Source organism: Pangasianodon hypophthalmus, chromosome 6 (genome assembly GCF_027358585.1).
Source record: "Pangasianodon hypophthalmus isolate fPanHyp1 chromosome 6, fPanHyp1.pri, whole genome shotgun sequence".
Classification (NCBI taxonomy): domain Eukaryota; kingdom Metazoa; phylum Chordata; class Actinopteri; order Siluriformes; family Pangasiidae; genus Pangasianodon; species Pangasianodon hypophthalmus.
In genome coordinates this window covers 13,477,246-13,495,393 of record NC_069715.1, presented here as the reverse complement: position 1 = coordinate 13,495,393, position 18,148 = coordinate 13,477,246, and the positions used below count along the sequence as shown (strand labels likewise).

The window sequence follows — 18,148 nt, the reverse complement described above, 5'->3', positions numbered from 1 at the left end:
CTTGTGTACGACAATCATTTGCTAGGTTCGTCTACCACCAAACACCAGTGATGATGTGGATGAGGACCCCACAGGGAACAAAGCGTTGTGGGACAGAGGCCTGCTCAATGGAGCCTCCCAAAAGGTACTGGCTTCGTTAAACCTACACTCTGTTGTCCAGGCATGGGAAAACTGTACCAGACAACCTCCATGATTGTCTGTTTCTGCGTCAGTGTTTGTGTCTAGCTGATGTTGAGGTCACTTCAACACATACCCAAACATCCAGAACAGTTAGCTTAGCTCTGTGCTGTGGTCAGTTTCTAAAGACTCCAGAACCACGTTTGTCCACATGCCAGATGTTGTTATGATCTAATCAGGATCCTAGAAGTGCTTAGGTGGACAAAGGGGAAATTCCCAGTGTGCCCCAATGACTTGTTGGGAATTTAGGGACATGCCATAAGTGTGTGTAAGCAAGTGAGAGGAGGAAAGGGTGGGTTGACATTGGCTTATTGACAATTAGCTTGATTGTGCATGTTAGCAAATGACCTTAATATGAACTGGATATGAATAATTAGTGCTTAATTTATCAGAAGCTTGTGTGTGGATGAGTGTGTTCACACTACAGGCATGGTAAAGGGAAGTTAGTGGCCAGTTGACCACCACATTCTTACACTGTTTACTTATGTTCCAGGCTGATGTAATTGTGAACTACCACATAGGAGAAACAGTCCTGTCACTGCAGAAGACCACGCTCATCCCTGGAGGCTCGGAGTCTCTGGTGTACACCACTCTGTCAGGTGGCATTGGCATCCTTGTGCCCTTCACATCTCATGAGGTATGGCTGTATTCCATTTGAAAAGTACAAGGATCTGATAAAAAGGTCAAAGTCCCTGTCTAGGCCATTTGTCCCTTCTCTCAATGACAGCTTGAGGAGCTTTTGTTGTGGCCAAACAAAATGTCCAGTTCAGTGCTCTTGTGCTTCTTATTTCAAGGAAAAAAGAGCTGCAGAAGTCTAAGAACAATCTGGTTTTTGTTCCCTAGCAGTGACAAACATGCACAAAATGCATGTTTGTCACTGCCAGGCTAGGCTTTTGGCTAGGCTTTGGCAATGAGCAGCATACATTTATATATTTATATATATATATATACACACATACACACACACAAACACACACATTATATATATATATATATATATATATATATATATATATATATATATATATATATATATATATATATATATATATATATATATATATTATATACACACATACACACACAAACACACACATTATATATATATATATGTATGTATGTATGTATGTATGTGTGTGTGTGTGTGTGTGTGTGTGTGTGTGTGTGTGTGTGTGTGTGTGTGTGTGTGTATGCATTGCCATATATATGTATGCTGCATTTTTCCATGCAAAAAACATGCAAATTAATATTGTTTTCTGTACCCTCAGGACCACGACTTCTTCCAGCACTTAGAAATGCACATGCGCTCAGAGTTCCCTCCACTTTGCGGCCGAGACCATCTTAGCTTCCGCTCGTATTACTTCCCTGTGAAGGTTGGTACATGTACAGGAAAGGCTCTCAGTCAGTGTTTCACAAGCCTCTTTTAAGAAGTGTTGCAATTTCTTACCACGAATAAAGGATACAGGAGTTTTGAGGTCTGTTGTGGTTATAAGCCAATAAATATTACTCAGTGCAGTGCATTATCAGAAAGCATGCCAACAGCTTGCCCTAATACAATTATTGTGTGTGTATTAGAATAATGATTTGCCTGAGGGAGCAGTGAAAGGAAGCCTTTGTGATGAGCCACAGGCATGCTTTACCTGAGGCACTGTGCCAGTGTAATGAGTGAATATTTTTGTACTCTTTCTCTGTAGGTTTAGGAATGTTGCCTGCCAGCAGATGGAGTGTATAGTGCAGCACTGTTAATGCCATCGTTTTTAATGAAAGCAAAACTGTAGTATTACTATTAAAAAAAAAAAAAAAAAAAAAATGAAATCAAGACCCAACAAGGGAACTTGTGAGCAAACAATAAATAAGTGTCCTTGACGGCCTTTAAATCTACAGAGTCATGGTCTACATCATATTTATGGCATTATTGTATTTTTGTGCAAAATTAAATAACAGGAAAGATTGAAATAGGAGGGAAAAACTGTTCTGAAAGGTGCTGTAAACTGCATTTTATACATTTATGCTGCTGGTTTGTGTTGCAGAATGTAATTGATGGAGATCTCTGTGAGCAGTTTAACTCCATGGATCCCCATAAGCAGAAAAGTGTTGCTGAAGAGTTGGACCGCACACCACCAGAAGTGTCTAAGAAACTGGAAGACATCCGCACACGTTATGCCTTTTAAAATCCTTGTTGTATTTGTTCTACAAATGAACATTTTCAAGCCCACTTTGTTTTCGGTGCAACCACAAGTTTTCTGCCATAAATATGCGTACTGTATTTTGGACGAGTACTTTAAAGATGTTTAGAGACAGAGCCCATTAGAGAGGTGTCCCTTGATCAGTGTAGTAAAATTGAAGCTTTCCATGCCAAGGACTTGGTTGTGGTTTAAAAAGTGTAAGAGCAAGGAGTTGAACATGTTGGACAATACTTTTTCTGCTACCACAGTGTTTGAAATTATGTCTGATTTTTACCGTGTGCATCATAAGATTTCAGATTTAGCAACATGTTTAGTTCATTTGAAGTTTGAAAATAGTACTGCTCTTACGTGTCACTGTTCCAAATGATGGCGGAATTTGTAAAATAGCTATAGCTGTCTTTACAGAGGAACTGTGGGGTGTTTGTGGTTGTAATGTTTTTTTTTGTTGTTTTTTTTTTCCTTGGGCCGGTTGCTCAGATCAAACTCATACCCACACTTTTTTTCTAAAGCTGTACTAAAATAAATACTCTTTGTAAAATGTTTGACAGAATTTTGTAAATAAATTTTTTTATTATTAAATCTGGTGTTTATTTTGCTCTTTGGCTTTTAGCTTTGGGGAGAGAATGGAACATGTAAAGAATAATGTCTCTTTACACACTTAACTGATCACACAGGTAAGACAGGATTCCAGTGACTGCCCTTTCAACTCCGCAACCCCCCCAGCCTGAATTGCTCTTTTTCTCTTGTTTTTTTTGGTGATGCTTTTCTTACAATATTGTAAAGCTGCTAGTGTGAAGTGGGGAAAGCTTTTTCTCAGCCAGTCGGACTTCTTAAAGTGACTTCTACAGGAAGCTCAGACAAATGTGTTTTGTTGCTTGTGGCCTGCAGTCTGAGTCATTCTACAAAATGATATTGCAAAGTTTGTCTAGTAAGGCCTCAAAAATGTCTGTATCCCTAAAAGAGTATTAAAGCAGCTTTTTCTGCATACTTTGTTTTAACAAAAGCTCTTATGTGGATTTTCACATGTTTGTATGGGCTTTTGTCTTAAACAGGTGAGTTTAAACTTGATTTTTTTTTTTTTTTTCTTTTTCTTTTTCTTTTTCCTCCAGTCAATATTTATTTTAGATCCTGTGTGGCATTCAGCCCAGTCTTGACTGAGGGTGTAAACCTGGCTACTTGTATGAGGTGATTAGCATGATTAGACCATTTTTAATAATTTAACCCTTTGGATTTGTCCATCGTTTTAGTGAAATATACCCAAAATGTAAAAGCTACAGATGCCAGAGAAAAGGAATGGTGTATCGGGTTGGCATATTCTGGAACAAATTTTTAGCTTAACCCTGGGAGTAGATTGGATTTTTGTTTGTTTATATATATATTTTTTCCATTATTGAAAACCCTTTACAAACATCACATGCATTTGACATGATCATGTGTTTATAATTGAGTAATATGTGAGTGATCCTTTGTGGGGGGAAAAAAAATGCAAAGGTCCTTTTCACAATATCCTGAAATTTCACATGACCTGTGTCTAATTTCTGATCATGCTGAAAAATAAAACCATGTTCATGTAATCTTTCATGTGAAAAATTATCATGTAAAAATAATTGAATAATGCCAGAAAATTACATGTGAAATTGTGTGAAACATAACATGTTGAAAATCATGTGCGTAAAGTTCCCATGAGCTATTTGTGTGGGATTACAAGGCTGTCTGGTTTGTTGCTATTGATTTTGCGAAGTAATGATCAGAGGCGTCTCTATATAATATAATATGTGAGTCATAAACTGGTGCCATTACACATGGTGGGGGGAGGGGAGGTTATCCTTTAAGAATGTAAGAGAGTTACTACACTCTTACTTACGAGTGTAACCTTCCTGTATGGTCCAAAAAGCTCAAGTCATCTAGCACTGAGTATTGTGGTTGGTAGTGTAGTACTTGATTAAAAAAAAAAAAAAAAAAAATTCTTTATAATTTCAATCTGAAAATTCAGGCAGGCCTATGGTTTCACTAATTCATCTTCAGTAACCACTTTATCCTGGTTAGTGTCACAGTGGAAACTCGCTGAGTCTAAGGTGGAAATTCCCCCTCCATGAGACTCGAGCCCATTCACACACTCATTCAGACCTAGGGCAATTTAACATTGCCAGTCCACCTACATCCATGTTTTTGGGAGGTGGGAGAAAACTGGAAAACCCAGACAAAAATGGAAAAACGCATGAAACTCCATTTAGGCAATAACCTGAGCTCAGGATCGGACTGGGGACCCTTGAGCTGGTGGAGCTGGAGGAGCTGGACCACCCCCGACAATTTGGGTGGTCGAATTTATAGTATCAAAGATTTGCCTATTTAAAATTTCTATTAATTGTTGACGGGGGCGTCTAGAAAAAGATGACTGTTACGGCCGCGTGGGCCTAAGTCGTCATATTTTATAAGACAAAAAAAAAAAGGAAGCAGGTGGTCTTTATGGAGTAGATGAAGGTGGTTAAGACCCACTTAAAAAATATAAGTTATAATTAGGTCATGTGGGTCTATGTGTGACTATACACATCTCTGAAACTACAGAAACTACAGGAGAGCCACTGAAAGGGTCACAAACTAGAGAAGATAAAAACAGCTGAGACTCGGTCTCAATAAACAATAAGGCTGATAGCAGCAATCTGAGTGGAATGACAACAGAAAGAGTCATGAGTAGTACTTGTAACGTCATATCAATGAAACAGTGGCTTTAGGAAGCTGTTTTTAGACTGTTTCATTCATACTTTTCCCTCTGGGTTTTCCCAGTTGACCTCATGTTTATTATGACGGATAGTGTTTTGGCTTGGGTTGGGGGCTACGAAATCCCCCTCCAGTCCACTTCTGAGCTTCTGCTAGTTAGCTGAGACTTGACAAAATAATTAGTGTGGATTATTGGGAGTGCAGAATAAGCAGGATATCAGCCTGTGCTTGTGAAGCGCCAGACTCACAGCAATGCAGGCTGTGGTTTTGGCAATAGACGGCCAGAGTAGTGAGCTGAGTGTACATGTGTGGTAGGCAGGCAGGCGTAGCCCACTTCAAGCAGCCTCACAAAATAGCGTTTTAAGAAACTTTGCCCAGCTTGACATTCTTAGCAGCTTCTTAACCACAGTGAATGCACGGAAGGAATTAGTAATGTGGGCAGGTGGGCGTTTGTGGGCAGCCAGTGGCTTTGTGGAGAGAGCGAGATGTGGGTGTGTGTACACACAAATATAAGGTTTGATTGGGGTTTTTTTTTGTTTGTTTGTTTGTTTCTAATTTGACCAGAGGATTATTACAATGGGACAACTCAGAAATAAGCTTGGTGCTGAGTTAAAGGCAGTGAGTGTTGAAGTAAATGTGTAAAGTGTTAGTAAGCAGGAGTTAAGTTTGGCCTTAGAAGGTGTTGTAGCCCTAAATAAAGGAACAGTCCATGCTGAAACACATTGAATATGTTTATACTGAAATATTTGTGGTGTGATTAGCGATTCTGGTGCTTATCTTTTGGTTGGTGCTGTATTTTCATTATTCCTGTGAGAAGATAGCAGTGCTGACGTCACAAGGGGGACATGGCTAGCATGCAGTTTAATAGGAGAAAAAAACCCAACAGTCTAAAACAAGGGATAAAAGTCCGATTTCAGTTAGCTCCTAAAATTAAAAGAACAAGAGCTTCTTTTGTCACTCACCATTTTCCCATGATGTTCATTGTCATATTAGTGAGAAGCAAAAGTTCTCCAAGTTTCAGAATACATTGCACGTAAAGAAAGCATTCGCGATTCGGCTTGGCTAGTTAGCAGTCTATGAGATGATGAGTGAGATGGCATGGACGACTGTATTAGCTCGAAAGTTGAAGCTTGGGAACTGGATATGTTTGAGTAGAGTGTACAGGTGAGAAGGTGAGAGAGCTGGACAGACTAATGGATTAAACCACTGTTGCATCATCTCTTTAGGTAGCAATTAACAAAGGGCTATATTCCATTGGCATCACTATCAGCAGGTAGTTGAACAGCATTGTGGGTAATGTAGGAAACTGTTAACCAAAGTGAAAATAGACCAAGATGAGAGAAGTTTAAACTAAAAAAAAAAAAAAAATCAACTCAAAATTTCATTACCAGTTAAATCTTGGACACCATTGAAGATCACATTTTAATTATAAAGATTAATATGTACATTGTTCAGGGTGTTTTTTTTTTTTTTTTAATTTAATGGATGTCAACCAAACAGGAAACACCATTCAGTTATTATGTAGTTAACAAATTCTCAAAATTGTCCTAGGAGCATAAACATCCTACATGTTAGTGGTCAGACCTAAAGTATACAAAATGCTATCAAAATATTCTTTACTAGAAGAAATACATTATACGACAAACCCCTTAGACTGTTTTGCTTTAATGATCACAACAGTTGTCTGCCTTGACCAGAAGGACATGTTTTGTAATTTCAAAATGAACTATGTTACTATAAAGCAATATAAAACTGTACTGCGTCAATATTTACAGTCAGTTACAGTCTCTGCGCTCAGCTGTGCTGCCTGTTCCCTTAAACTAAGGCTGGGGCTCGAAAAAAGTCACATGTGAACAATCATGTTTTATATGTGAATTTTACGTGTGTTTTTAACCACTTCATGTTCTGTTTCACACATTTTTCACATGCTGTGTATGTGTTTTTATTTTCTCCACTAGATTTTTTTTTCAGATGATTCATTTAAAAACTCACTTGACATGACTTCATTGTCACATGGTTTTATTTTTCATGTGTAATTACATATTATTAAGATGATGTCACATGCTTACTTTATTCATATGGCATCATGAAATGCGCCTTCACGTGTTTGTTCATGTGATCGTATAATGCATAATCACATGTGAAAAAGTCTGATCTCACGTGAAATTCATGTGATTTTTCTGTAAGGGCAACTTGGATTTTACTCTGTAGCCTTGCAATGTTAATAAATAGTCACAGAATTGCTTTAAGCCTTGCAGGGTTGAATTAACACAAACAGTATTTATATAGGCTTGGACACAAATTAGGCCTGAAATTGCACGTGTGAATTCAAGTGAACACATGACATCATGTGATTATTGAGCGAACTCAGGTATATTGACACGTAAGGTTAATGGGGACAGTGTAAACTAGCAGGTTTTTTTTTTGTACTACTTTGATGTACTACTGTAATAAAATAAGCGTAATATTAATTCAAATCATGGACATATGTTTTTTGATTTTTTGATCTAAGCCGTATCTTTAACAGGAATGTATCATAGTCACGGTTGGGTTAAAGATTAGATTCAGTTAATGGAAGTGTGTTTTACTTTATTGGAAAACACTGTAAGACTTTCCCAATTAACCTGAACCAAGCTATCCCACAAAAACATGAACTCAAGACATGTATTCACTTGTTTTTCATGTGATTATGTGAGTCATACACATTTCTTACAAAGTAGAAGTAGACAGCAAAGAAAGATTACATAAAACTCTGTGCTTGGAGTTGAAACGAAATCTGTACTTCACCACAGCTTTAGAAGCAGTCTGCTGACTTTTGTTGGAAACTTTTTTTTCCACTGGAAACACACACACACACACACACCGATCAGTCATAAAATTAAAACCACTTGCCTAATATTGTGTAGGTCCACCTTGTGCCACCAAAACAGCTCTGACCCATCGAGTCATGGACTCCACAAGACCTCTGAAGGTGTGCTGTGGTATCTGGCACCAAGATGTTAGCAGCAGATCCTTTAAGTCCTGTAACTTGTGAGTTGGGGCCTCCATGGATCAGACTCGTTTGTCCAGCACGTCCCACAGATGCTCGATCGGATTGAGATCTGGGGAATTTGGAGGCCAAGTCAACACCTTGAACTCTTTGTCATGTTCCACAAACCATTCCTGAACAATTTTTGCAGAGTGGCAAGGAGCATTATCCTGCTGAAAGAGGCCACTGCCATTAGGGAATACTGTTGCCATGAAGAGGTGTACTTGATCTACAACAATGTTTAGGTAGGTGATACATGTCAAAGTAACATCCACATGAATGCCAGGACCCAAGGTTTCCCAGCAGAACATTGCCCAGAGCATCACACATCTTTCTATCATAGCCAGTATTAACTTTTTCAGCAATTTGTGCTACAGTAGCTCTTCTGTGGGATCGGACAAGATGGGCTAGCCTTCTCTCCCCACACCCATCAGTGAGCCTTGGGTGCCCATGACCCTGTCTCCAGTTCACCGGTTGTCCTTCTTCGGACCTCTTTTAGTAGGTACTAACCACTTTTTTAAAAGGTATAGATAAGTTTACATATATATTACACAGTAGAAAACTGTAAAAAAATATATTATATTATATTATATTATATTATATTGCATTATATACACACACACACACACACACACACATATATATATATATATATATATATATATATATATATATATATATATATATATATATTATAATTTGGATTGTTTTTCTTTAGAAAAGATTGATTATGAATTTGGAAAATATTGAAGCCAGTGTTAATGTTCTTGCTGTAAGAACTTACTGAATGTTAGTAGTCCAACATCTTTATAGTCTGTTGTGTTTATATATTATTAAGATATCAGTGAGGAATTTGCAGAAGATTCCTGTTACTGACACTTGATTTACTGATGCCACAAATAAGTAAGCTACACAAAAAAAAATAATTGAGGGTGAAAGTAAAGAACAATCCCAAGCATGCAATCCCAAATTATTAACCATGTCATTGAAAATGGATTTCAGTGGACAAAAGTGCTTCTTTACTGTATTACTGTATTATATAAACATTTTCCCTTAACATGTAGATAGTCAGCACTGAGGATTTCATAAATGCCCCATGCCTTTTTGTATTTAATGGTAAGAAAGCTTAGACAAGGTGGAAATTTAAATATTTCTGAAACCTTCTTATGCACATTTAACACAGTGAGCTTCAGATAAGGGTGCATTTAACTCCATACTAACTTGACACACAGATGCAAGGCATTTGTTCATGATTCAGTGTTGGCGTTGATGTTTTATTTCGACCTGGGAACTGAGCAGTGTGGTATGTGGAATACTGTGCTGTGCAGTGAACAGATCAGTAAACAAGTGCGCTGTGGGTCAGTGATGGGTTAAATGTGGAAAGTGAAAGTAAAATGTCGCAGAGAGCGGTGATCTCAGCTCTGTGTTCTTCACATGGTCGTGTGGGGAGGAGGATCTCCAAGCTCAGGCGTCCACGCAGACACACACGCACAGGGTCAGCGTTCAAAGAAACGCCGTGGGAATTTCCAAATCTCTCTCTTTTTTCAGTATTTCGCGTAGGGGGGCTTTACAGAGAGTCAGAGAGTCGGAGGTGGGAGATTTTTAAATCACACGCCAGACGGGTATGACCAGTTGACTGAGCTCTGAGCGCTGAGCACCGTGGCGCGATCAGACGCAGGCGCTGAACATTTCCACCGAAAAGCTGCTTCACAGAGGTGCGTGGACTCTGCTTTCTCCTTCCCCTTTCCCCTCAAGTGTCGCTCTCTTTAGCGCAGACACACCTTATTTCAGCTTTTGGTACAACTTTAAAGCTTTTAGTGGACGCTGGGTATTAACTCGGAGTGTTCTCTGCACCATTTTATGTATAAACCAATGGTTTCTCTTTTTTTTTTGCCTTTTACGCACATGTGCACTTTATTGCGCAATGCATCTGCTTTTCATCACACTTTAGCACATTATACTCGAGCCATGGCTGAATCTGACTTTGCCTTTTTACTTGATGAACAGAATAGCTGAAGCAGTGAATTTATCCTGAGCACTTATTTTCCTTTTATTTTGGTCATATATACCATATCTATAATTTCAAGATTTCTGGTATATTAGTTTTAGTAAACAGTAGATTATAACCTTTCTTTTTCAGCAGACACTCCTTTGACAACACCAAGGATTAAAGCAGCCTGCATAAGCTCAGTGAAAAGGCCTTACCAGCACGTGTCTGTGTCCGGTGAGTTCTGGAGACCAGAGTGTAAATAAACTGCTATTCTGCTGGAAAAGAGAGAGACAGATTTATTTTATGTGATTTGAGATCTAAGATCAGTGCTTGACTTGACTACACAGGAAGAAGAGATTCTCACTCGACATAGTGAAAAGCCCAGTGCTGAATTCACATTTACAGTGTTCACATTTAAAGTTCGTATATCTGTGAAACAGGACACACTTCAACAGATCAGTATTGGGAATTTGGCTGTGTAGAAATGGGACAGGATCTTCATGGGATTTGGCATGATGCCATATGATAGGATGCTAACACTTTTCTGGCAGTGTTTTTTTTAAAATCAATGCAGTTTAAAGAAGGTTAATCTGTTGGGGGAAAACATCTGGATTTGATTTACTGAAGTGTATTAGCACTTGCCTCGCTGTCGCAGAGTGGACAGCCGGGAGGTTGTCCTGGGCCTGTGCTGAGTGGAGGCCCAGGGGATTCATTGACATGTAAAATAGATATATTGTACTGCGTTAGTGAAAAACTTGGAGCCAGCTTTGGCTACGGCAAGAACATCTAGTACAATAAATGATCACATGACTGATTTTTTTCGTCACAAATGTTCAACTGTTTATTATTTTTTTTGTTACACTTACATGTATCTACATGTACATGCCTAACAATTGCTAACCCTCTGTCTCTTCAACCTAACTTGAATTTGAAAGCAGCTGTGCAGACATGAAGTGACAGAAATGTGTGAAGACAGTGCTGATGCCTTCTATCTGCTGTTTCAGGCTGGAAAAGTTTGGAGACGTTTGTGCTTGAACTTTGAAACAGTCTGCATCCGGATTTCACTTGAGTGCAGAGACTAGAGCTACTACAGAAGTATGGTCCGGTTTGAGGCTTGGCTCCTTAAGGGGCTTCTGGGTAAGTGGGGCCCTTGGAAGGGCTTAGGCATTTTTTTTTAGGGAAAATACATTGAAAGGGGTTACAAGTCACTCAAATGATCTATTTTGGGAACATCTGCTTCACATTTCACATTGCAGATATCTGCACCAGTTTATCTCAGTGTTGGGAGTTCTGTCTTTGTCATCTGTCAGACATCAAATTGAACTAGCTGAAAGTAGCTGAAAGGGAGGCCCTTGGAGTTTTTTTTGGGAGTTGCTGGATGTTGATGAAGGGAGAAAGAAGAAGATTGAGCATTTCCTGAGCAAACACAAGTGGCAGGTTAACTCGGATGTAGTTTGTCACTTTGGTTGTATTACTAATGAAGAAAGATGGAGTGAAGCAGAACTGAGGTGTTAGTCTTCTCATGTGGTTTTGACAGCTACGTAAAGGAAGCTACTGTATGTGTTGATGTGCGTGCTATGTCATTTTGTCAAGTTTTAGGTTATAATCCTGTTTCAGCTATATTTTTTTTTTATCTCACCACTTCCTGTACTAAAGAGATAGAGAGATAAAGAAGAATTAAGTGAAAGGGCAGTTAGACAGAGCAAAAGAACACAAAGGGGGACTGGGTTCAGAGGGGAGCTGAGTTGAGAAACATACAGCTGTGAAATATATGACTGGGATATGGAAATGGGATATGACTGTAGCCGTTTGAAGTGTGCCTTCTGAACTGCGGCTCAGCCGAAGAGCAGACTGACAGCCGTCTCTGTGTCTGTATCCTTCTCTCTTAGCCTTGAGTTATGAAGTTACAATCACATAGATTCAACTATAAAAACCTCTCTAGTACAATAGGCACATGATTTAATCTGCATCCGCATTAAACCTACAGTCCCACAGCTCCCAGTGGGATTCTAAGCCCATAACTTTCTGGAAACCCCATGCTTTATACCACTGACCAATTTCACAGTGAATTACAGTGTAGCAATGTTAAAGAGGTAATTGTATTGTGGCTGCATATGTATTTATTCAGTGTTTCATTTATTTCTGGAATTGTTTTCTTTACTGAAGGGAGGAGATGAAATACTTAGACAAGTGCTTTGGAGCAAAGAAAATATTTTGGTCGTTTTTTTTTTAGTCTGTACAATGTATAAAAATGTATTTAGCAAGAGTGTGCACTATGTTGAAGGAGCATGAACGTTTTCTTTGTAAAACCAACAGTGGTTTGAGGTTTTGATTTTGACTTGGTGAGGCAGCTCCTTCCTTTCACACATTATCTTTCATTTGCTGTGACAACAATCACTGGGCCTTTAAAGGGATATTACACCCAAATTTCAAGTTTCTGTTTGAAGTACCCTGATCTGAAGTCAGAGTAAACTGGCAACCTTTCTCTTTCACCTGCAGTTTCTCTCTCAAGTGTTTTATTGAAACTGATATATCAAAAAAAAACAAACATATTTGCTTAAAATTATATTAAAAAGTAATACAACCAGGTCAAAATATGAAAATAAGTAACATGATCCACCAGTGTGGTTGTGGTTGCTTTGTTTGGCAGGAAGCAATTGTGGTATATATAAATTGTATGCCTACATGAGGTACTCTTAATTCCAAGGCCTTAACAGTAACTATACAGCTTGTAAAACTGTCACTGATGCTGGTAAAGTGCCAAAACCATAGAAATGCTAAAAAAAATATTCTAGGACTGTTTTATCAGAAGGTTTATATGTGTGCCAGTTAGGAGACACATTTCCATATGTTACTTATTTACAGTATAAAGTGCAGAATGTGTACCTTTGTATTGGGTACAGTAGCACTTACTTCAGTCCACTGTGTTTATATAGTGCTAAAATCTCTTTCTCGTTCTCGTCTTCCCTCTAGGTCTGATGTGGGCATTACCAATCTGGATGAGCTCTCTGACACCTCAGTTCTGCACATCTCTGGAAACGCTGAAAGATCAGCTCAATTTAACATTAAGAAGACGATATTTGGTAAAGTAATACTTTTAAAATGCACAAAAATGTGTGAATTACAAAGAGAGCAGTACTACAATATCATAGGGATTTTGTGAATGAGTCAGTTTGTTTAATCTTGCTTCTCTTATTTTACATGCTACAAGTAAAAGGAAATCCTATTTACATGCTTTCCATTTTCATATTTTCAGAAACATAACTTCCCTATTAACTACACCATTGAAGTGCGTTATGAAGAGGTCTTCAGACTGAATAACATCAGTAAGCTGGTGAGCAACTGTCCCTAAGCTTTGACTCATTGGATTACTATGGCTTAATCCCACACTTTCCACAACTTCCTCCCTTTCTCACACTCACTTGTCTCTCTTTAGCCACTGCCGTCACCATTTCCTCTTGATGTTCGCTCATTAACCAATTCTTGCCTCGTGTTATTTTATAGTGTCATGTTACTTTTCTTGGCTGTTCCCTTTTCCTTTGCCAAGTCACATCTTATCTGGCATTTCTTTCTCCTAGATGAATGACTCTGCAGATGTGAGGGATCTCCAGGATTTGTGGGTCAGGATCACTGAGACAGACATAAAGAGGATTTTGGAGGTGCTGCCAGAGAGGCATCCGACGCGCCGTAAATACCTCGCAAACCTTGATTCCCTCTTCGCAATTGTCCAGCAAAGCTACCAGAGCCAGAACTCTGATGAGGTGAGGACAAAGACTTCCAGTGTGCAGTCCTTTACACAGCTGCCTGAAAGCTCTTTTTTTATGCCACCCACCTCCTCAACTCACTTGCAATACTCTGAGCTCATCTATCATGTGACGATATAAGAAAATCTGAGTTATAATGGTAGCATTATTCTGTATTGTTATAAATGATGTTAGAGAAAATGTTTATTTCAGATGTGCCTTTAAAAACAAGATATTTCAAACAAGGCAGTATACTTTTCAATGGGAATACATACAAGACATAAATGAGATGTTTTAATATCTTAGAAAAACTAAAGCCAAAATGGATGTTAATAGGGATTGCATAGTAACAAGTATGTTTGTTGTGAATTGCTCTGGATGGTCCCACATGGATACCCTAAAGAGTGCACTTCCCAAAAACAGATTATAATCTCGTCTGGTTGCTGTAGATTTGTACCCATGAACTTGTAAACATAAAGATTTTTCTGTGTTCATCCCAGGACTCTTATTTACAATACGCTCATACTGAGCATCTTTCCAACAAACTTAGTACTTCTTGACTTTAGAGTACACAGTTACGGAAGAGTAACTGGAGCACTTTTGAGTCTGGTTCCTCTCCAGGTTTCTTCCTCATGTTGTCTCAGGGAGGTTTTTCTTGCTACTGTCACCTCTGGCTTGGTCCTAAATCTAATCTAGATCTGATCTAGATCTGGATTTCTGTAAAGCTGCTTTGTGACAATTGTTAAAAGTGCTATACAAATACAATCCGATAAAATTGCATTGAAATTTTACATTTAACAATCTTTTTTTTTAAGGCGTTGGGGCATTGCTTACACATTAACTCTTATTAACTATTATTAACAGCCTTGAGAATTTTTGAAATGCTTCTCTAAGACCTGAATCACATTTAGATTTCGTACATTTGACATGAACTCAGGGTGAGTCTTAACCTTGTCATACTGCAGTCATGCTAAACTGAGTCATACTAACGATGATGTCTATGTGTTTGTGTGACAGAGAGATTACCCAGAAAGCATTGAGAACATTTGGGTACGCTTGGGAGACAGAGACTATCAGGGATGGAAATCTGTCAGACCTAAATCTTTACTCGACACCTGTTATCGGACCATGCACTGCCTATTCAAGGAATGCTTCTTAAGGAACGGCAGCCAATATGACTGTAAGTGAATGCTCGAGTCTTTTAATTCTTCACACTGTTGATGAAATTGAACTGAACTTAAGGGCAAATCTGTCACTGTGTAAATCCTTGCTAAACTGGTTTCACAGAAAAGTGAGAATGTTGTTGACTTCATGTCTTGGGCTTCAATTACAAATCCAGAAATTAAAGAAAATGATAGTGAATGAAATAAAGTTGATAAATAGGGCACAGTGTTAGGCAAATCAGCATGAGTGCTCTTATAAAACTCTGTTATGAGGTTGCTTGGCCTTAGAGATTAAATCATTTGGTATGCTGAGTTTGTGTATCTCTATGTGAAGTATGTTATAAACATCTGTTGAGGAAAATGAGAGAGCACTTATGGAAAGAACATCTGGTGTTCACTAAGTCCTTATTGGTAAGCTCTGGTTGGTCAGTTTTTGCAGCTTGGTGGCGTAAAACCACAGCTGACCATCATATCTGGCTAGGCACACAGTGAGTGGGAGCACATGCTAGCAGGACTGAGTCAAAGATACAGGTTTCATGACAATAAGATGGCGGTGTCTGATCCTGCCGGCTTCCTGTCTTGGCGGTTCATGATTCACAGCTGATTTATTGCCCCATGGCAAGACGCACTACAAAATGCGACATACACACTAGCGAGTGTCATCTGAGGGCAACCACAGACAGTTAAACCGTGTAATTAGTGTTTGCATATGCATGTGCTTATTCGGACAATAGTTAATATATGAAGTGAACTCATCAGTGCTGTTTCTCTTTGTTTGCCCCCATCAGACTGCAACATTCAGCACTGGAGACAAGCGAAGGGAACACAGGGATGATAGAAGGGTCCCTAAATGAGGATTTTCTACTGGCAAATGTGTAAAGGCCACAGGCATGCGCTGTGTTTATTAGTGCTCACAAAGCTACCTTTATCCATCCATCTGTCCATCCTGTATGTGTGTATGTGTATATATATATATATATATATATATATATATATATATGGTTAGATAGATATCAAATCCAACATGAGCACAGATGGCTTTCCTTTTGCTATAGCATATTCTATCTCTAATTAGAAACTATAGCTAACTCAACTAATTGCCCCCTGGATTCACACTGCCCCAAAGGAATTTAATGGTGTTCTTAATGATCTTGATCCTGTGTGCCAAAACTAGCAATGAGTGTATGTGCGTGTGTGCTATGATCTTCTACAGGTAATAGAAGTGAGCATGTATATATGGCATGCAGATGTTTTGCTGACTGCTGGCTTAGTCAGCAGATTCCTGTCTCCTTTGCTTTGCGCTTTGATATAAGCTACGTTCTCATTAATATTAAATATTACGTGTTTGTAGCAATACATTTTCAACTGTTAATTTTTTTAATGCATTTTGTGTGTATGTGTGTGTGTTATTTATTTAGACGTCTACAGAAAGTTCTAGAAACTATGTTATTAAAATAAATAAACATCACTCTGGCGCCCCCATGTGGTCACGTGGAATTTTTTCTGCAGTCCAGTGGGTTCAGTAGTTTTTGGGTATTAATATTTGTAAATACAGTTAGAGAGAATATAGTGAAATATAACCCTGCTAAAAAATCCAGTTTAGATTCAGCTGCTAAAAGCCGGTAGTGCTGGTAGAAAGGAAACAGTTTCAGCTATTAATGCAACACCGTAGACCACTTGTTTAAAGAAAATAACACAACAGCAAGGTGATTAGATCATCTCAAACATTTATAACATGATCCATTTAGTCAAGTATTAAGGAAATAGCTTTCCAGATGATGAACATGATTTACCAGCTGGTCAGACCAAGTGGGATTTTCAGCAGGGATAACACTTTAACCAACACCTATCAGTGTAGAAAAAACATCCATCCATCCATCCATCCATCCTGTGTACCACTTATCCTACACAGGGACTCGGGGTACCCTGGACAGGGTGCCAGTCCATCATAGGGCACAATCACACACACACACACACACCCAGTATGGGCAGTTTTGAAATGTCAGTCAGCCTACAATGCATGTCCTTGGGGAAGGAAACCAGAGTACCCAGAGGAAACCCCCAAAGCACAGGGAGAAAAAGCAAACTCCACACGCACAGAGCGGAGGCGGGAGTTGAACCCCCAACCCTGAAGGTGCGAAGCAAACGTGCTAACCACTTTGGTTATTAACACTGCGTCAGGTTTATAACACTAGGTCTACCTAAGCAATATCACACAAGCAAGAGTGCTGCTGTAGCGAACATCAGCACGGCTGTGACTGGGCCACAGGCATGAGGCCACAGGTAATCACAGCCCTGCTGATACTCACTACGACAGCATGACTGTGAGTGTGATATTGCTTTTATACAGCAGTTATAAACAAGAAATTAATATCGAGTAACTGACAGTTCAGACACAGTTTATTTGATTATTTGTTTATTTGTTAGGATCCACATTAGCTGTGCCCTAGAGCACTGCTAGTCTTCCTTGGGTCCACATATACAAGAAAAAAACAAAACATACATTTAAGAAATTACATTACACACAACAATGTATTCCAAATCAACATATTCATAACATTACACATTTGTGAAAGTATAAAATAAATAAAATCTCAGTCTGACCCAATATTACTCTTTCAGCTATCATCTCCATATACAAAACATCGTATAAACATGATGATCCAAGGTGTGCCCTTATTTACCTTTTAAAATTTGATTTTTGTGTTATTTTAGTCAATAACAATGGTATTGAGTTCCATGTTTTCATTGACCTATACATTTATACACAGTATGTCAAATATATTTTTTTATTTTTGCTCCATCAAGGAAAATAGTTCCCAAAACAAGCCACAGCTGGAGAGAAGGTTCTGTCTATCCACGCCAACACACACACTGACTGACAGCCTGTAGTAAGTGTAGTAACAGTTTCAGTGGAACTATTGCTAGCAGTGTTATTTTTTTTAGCAAACACAGACAAGTGGTGTGATAGCAACAGTGAAATGTATCAGTGCTGTGATACTAAATATCAGCAGCACATTTGTAGACCGGAAGTAACAGTTGTATAATCGTGATGTCTAACACTTGTCTGAAGTATCAGTTACTCGATATTAATTTCTTGTTTTCAACTGCTGTCTTTAACTCTGTCTCCGCTTGGGCTAATG

The 18,148-nt window shown here is 38.7% G+C and overlaps 2 protein-coding genes across 4 annotated transcripts in view; both read left to right on the top strand.

Annotated features, from left to right (window-relative positions):
- Nucleotides 1–2,942, top strand: part of sf3b3 (splicing factor 3b, subunit 3) — a 29,519-nt gene extending 26,577 nt beyond the window's left edge. The window contains exons 24-27 of the mRNA XM_026927304.3: nucleotides 26–124; nucleotides 671–814; nucleotides 1,446–1,550; nucleotides 2,208–2,942. Coding sequence (XP_026783105.1) covers nucleotides 26–124; nucleotides 671–814; nucleotides 1,446–1,550; nucleotides 2,208–2,348 — 489 coding nt within the window. The 3' untranslated portion in view covers nucleotides 2,349–2,942. The remainder of the gene's footprint in view (nucleotides 1–25; nucleotides 125–670; nucleotides 815–1,445; nucleotides 1,551–2,207) is intronic.
- A 6,554-nt stretch (nucleotides 2,943–9,496) lies between these two features.
- il34 (interleukin 34) lies at nucleotides 9,497–16,483 on the top strand. Of its 3 annotated transcripts, none has more exons than XM_026927072.3 (8): nucleotides 9,498–9,824; nucleotides 10,253–10,333; nucleotides 11,104–11,236; nucleotides 13,073–13,182; nucleotides 13,356–13,433; nucleotides 13,678–13,860; nucleotides 14,860–15,022; nucleotides 15,794–16,483. In XM_026927072.3, the coding sequence occupies exons 3-8, from the start codon at nucleotides 11,197–11,199 to the stop codon at nucleotides 15,838–15,840; spliced, it is 621 nt and encodes a 206-aa protein (XP_026782873.2). In that variant the 5' UTR covers nucleotides 9,498–9,824; nucleotides 10,253–10,333; nucleotides 11,104–11,196; the 3' UTR covers nucleotides 15,841–16,483. The 3 variants fall into 3 exon arrangements, with proteins under 3 accessions (XP_053090661.1, XP_026782873.2, XP_026782874.2); XM_026927073.3 differs by having other exon boundaries at nucleotides 10,250–10,333; XM_053234686.1 differs by lacking the exon at nucleotides 10,253–10,333 and having other exon boundaries at nucleotides 9,497–9,824.
- Nucleotides 16,484–18,148: the final 1,665 nt, after the last annotated feature.

What these genes read in the sequence shown, in the direction of transcription:
- il34 (XM_053234686.1), top strand. Translation starts at nt 11,197, where the DNA reads ATGGTCCGGTTTGAGGCTTGGCTCCTTAAGGGGCTTCTGG. An exon ending in AGAGCCAGAACTCTGATGAG is followed by an intron (nt 13,861 to 14,859) that starts GTGAGGACAAAG and finishes TTTGTGTGACAG; the next exon opens with AGAGATTACCCAGAAAGCAT. An exon ending in GAACGGCAGCCAATATGACT is followed by an intron (nt 15,023 to 15,793) that starts GTAAGTGAATGC and finishes TGCCCCCATCAG; the next exon opens with ACTGCAACATTCAGCACTGG.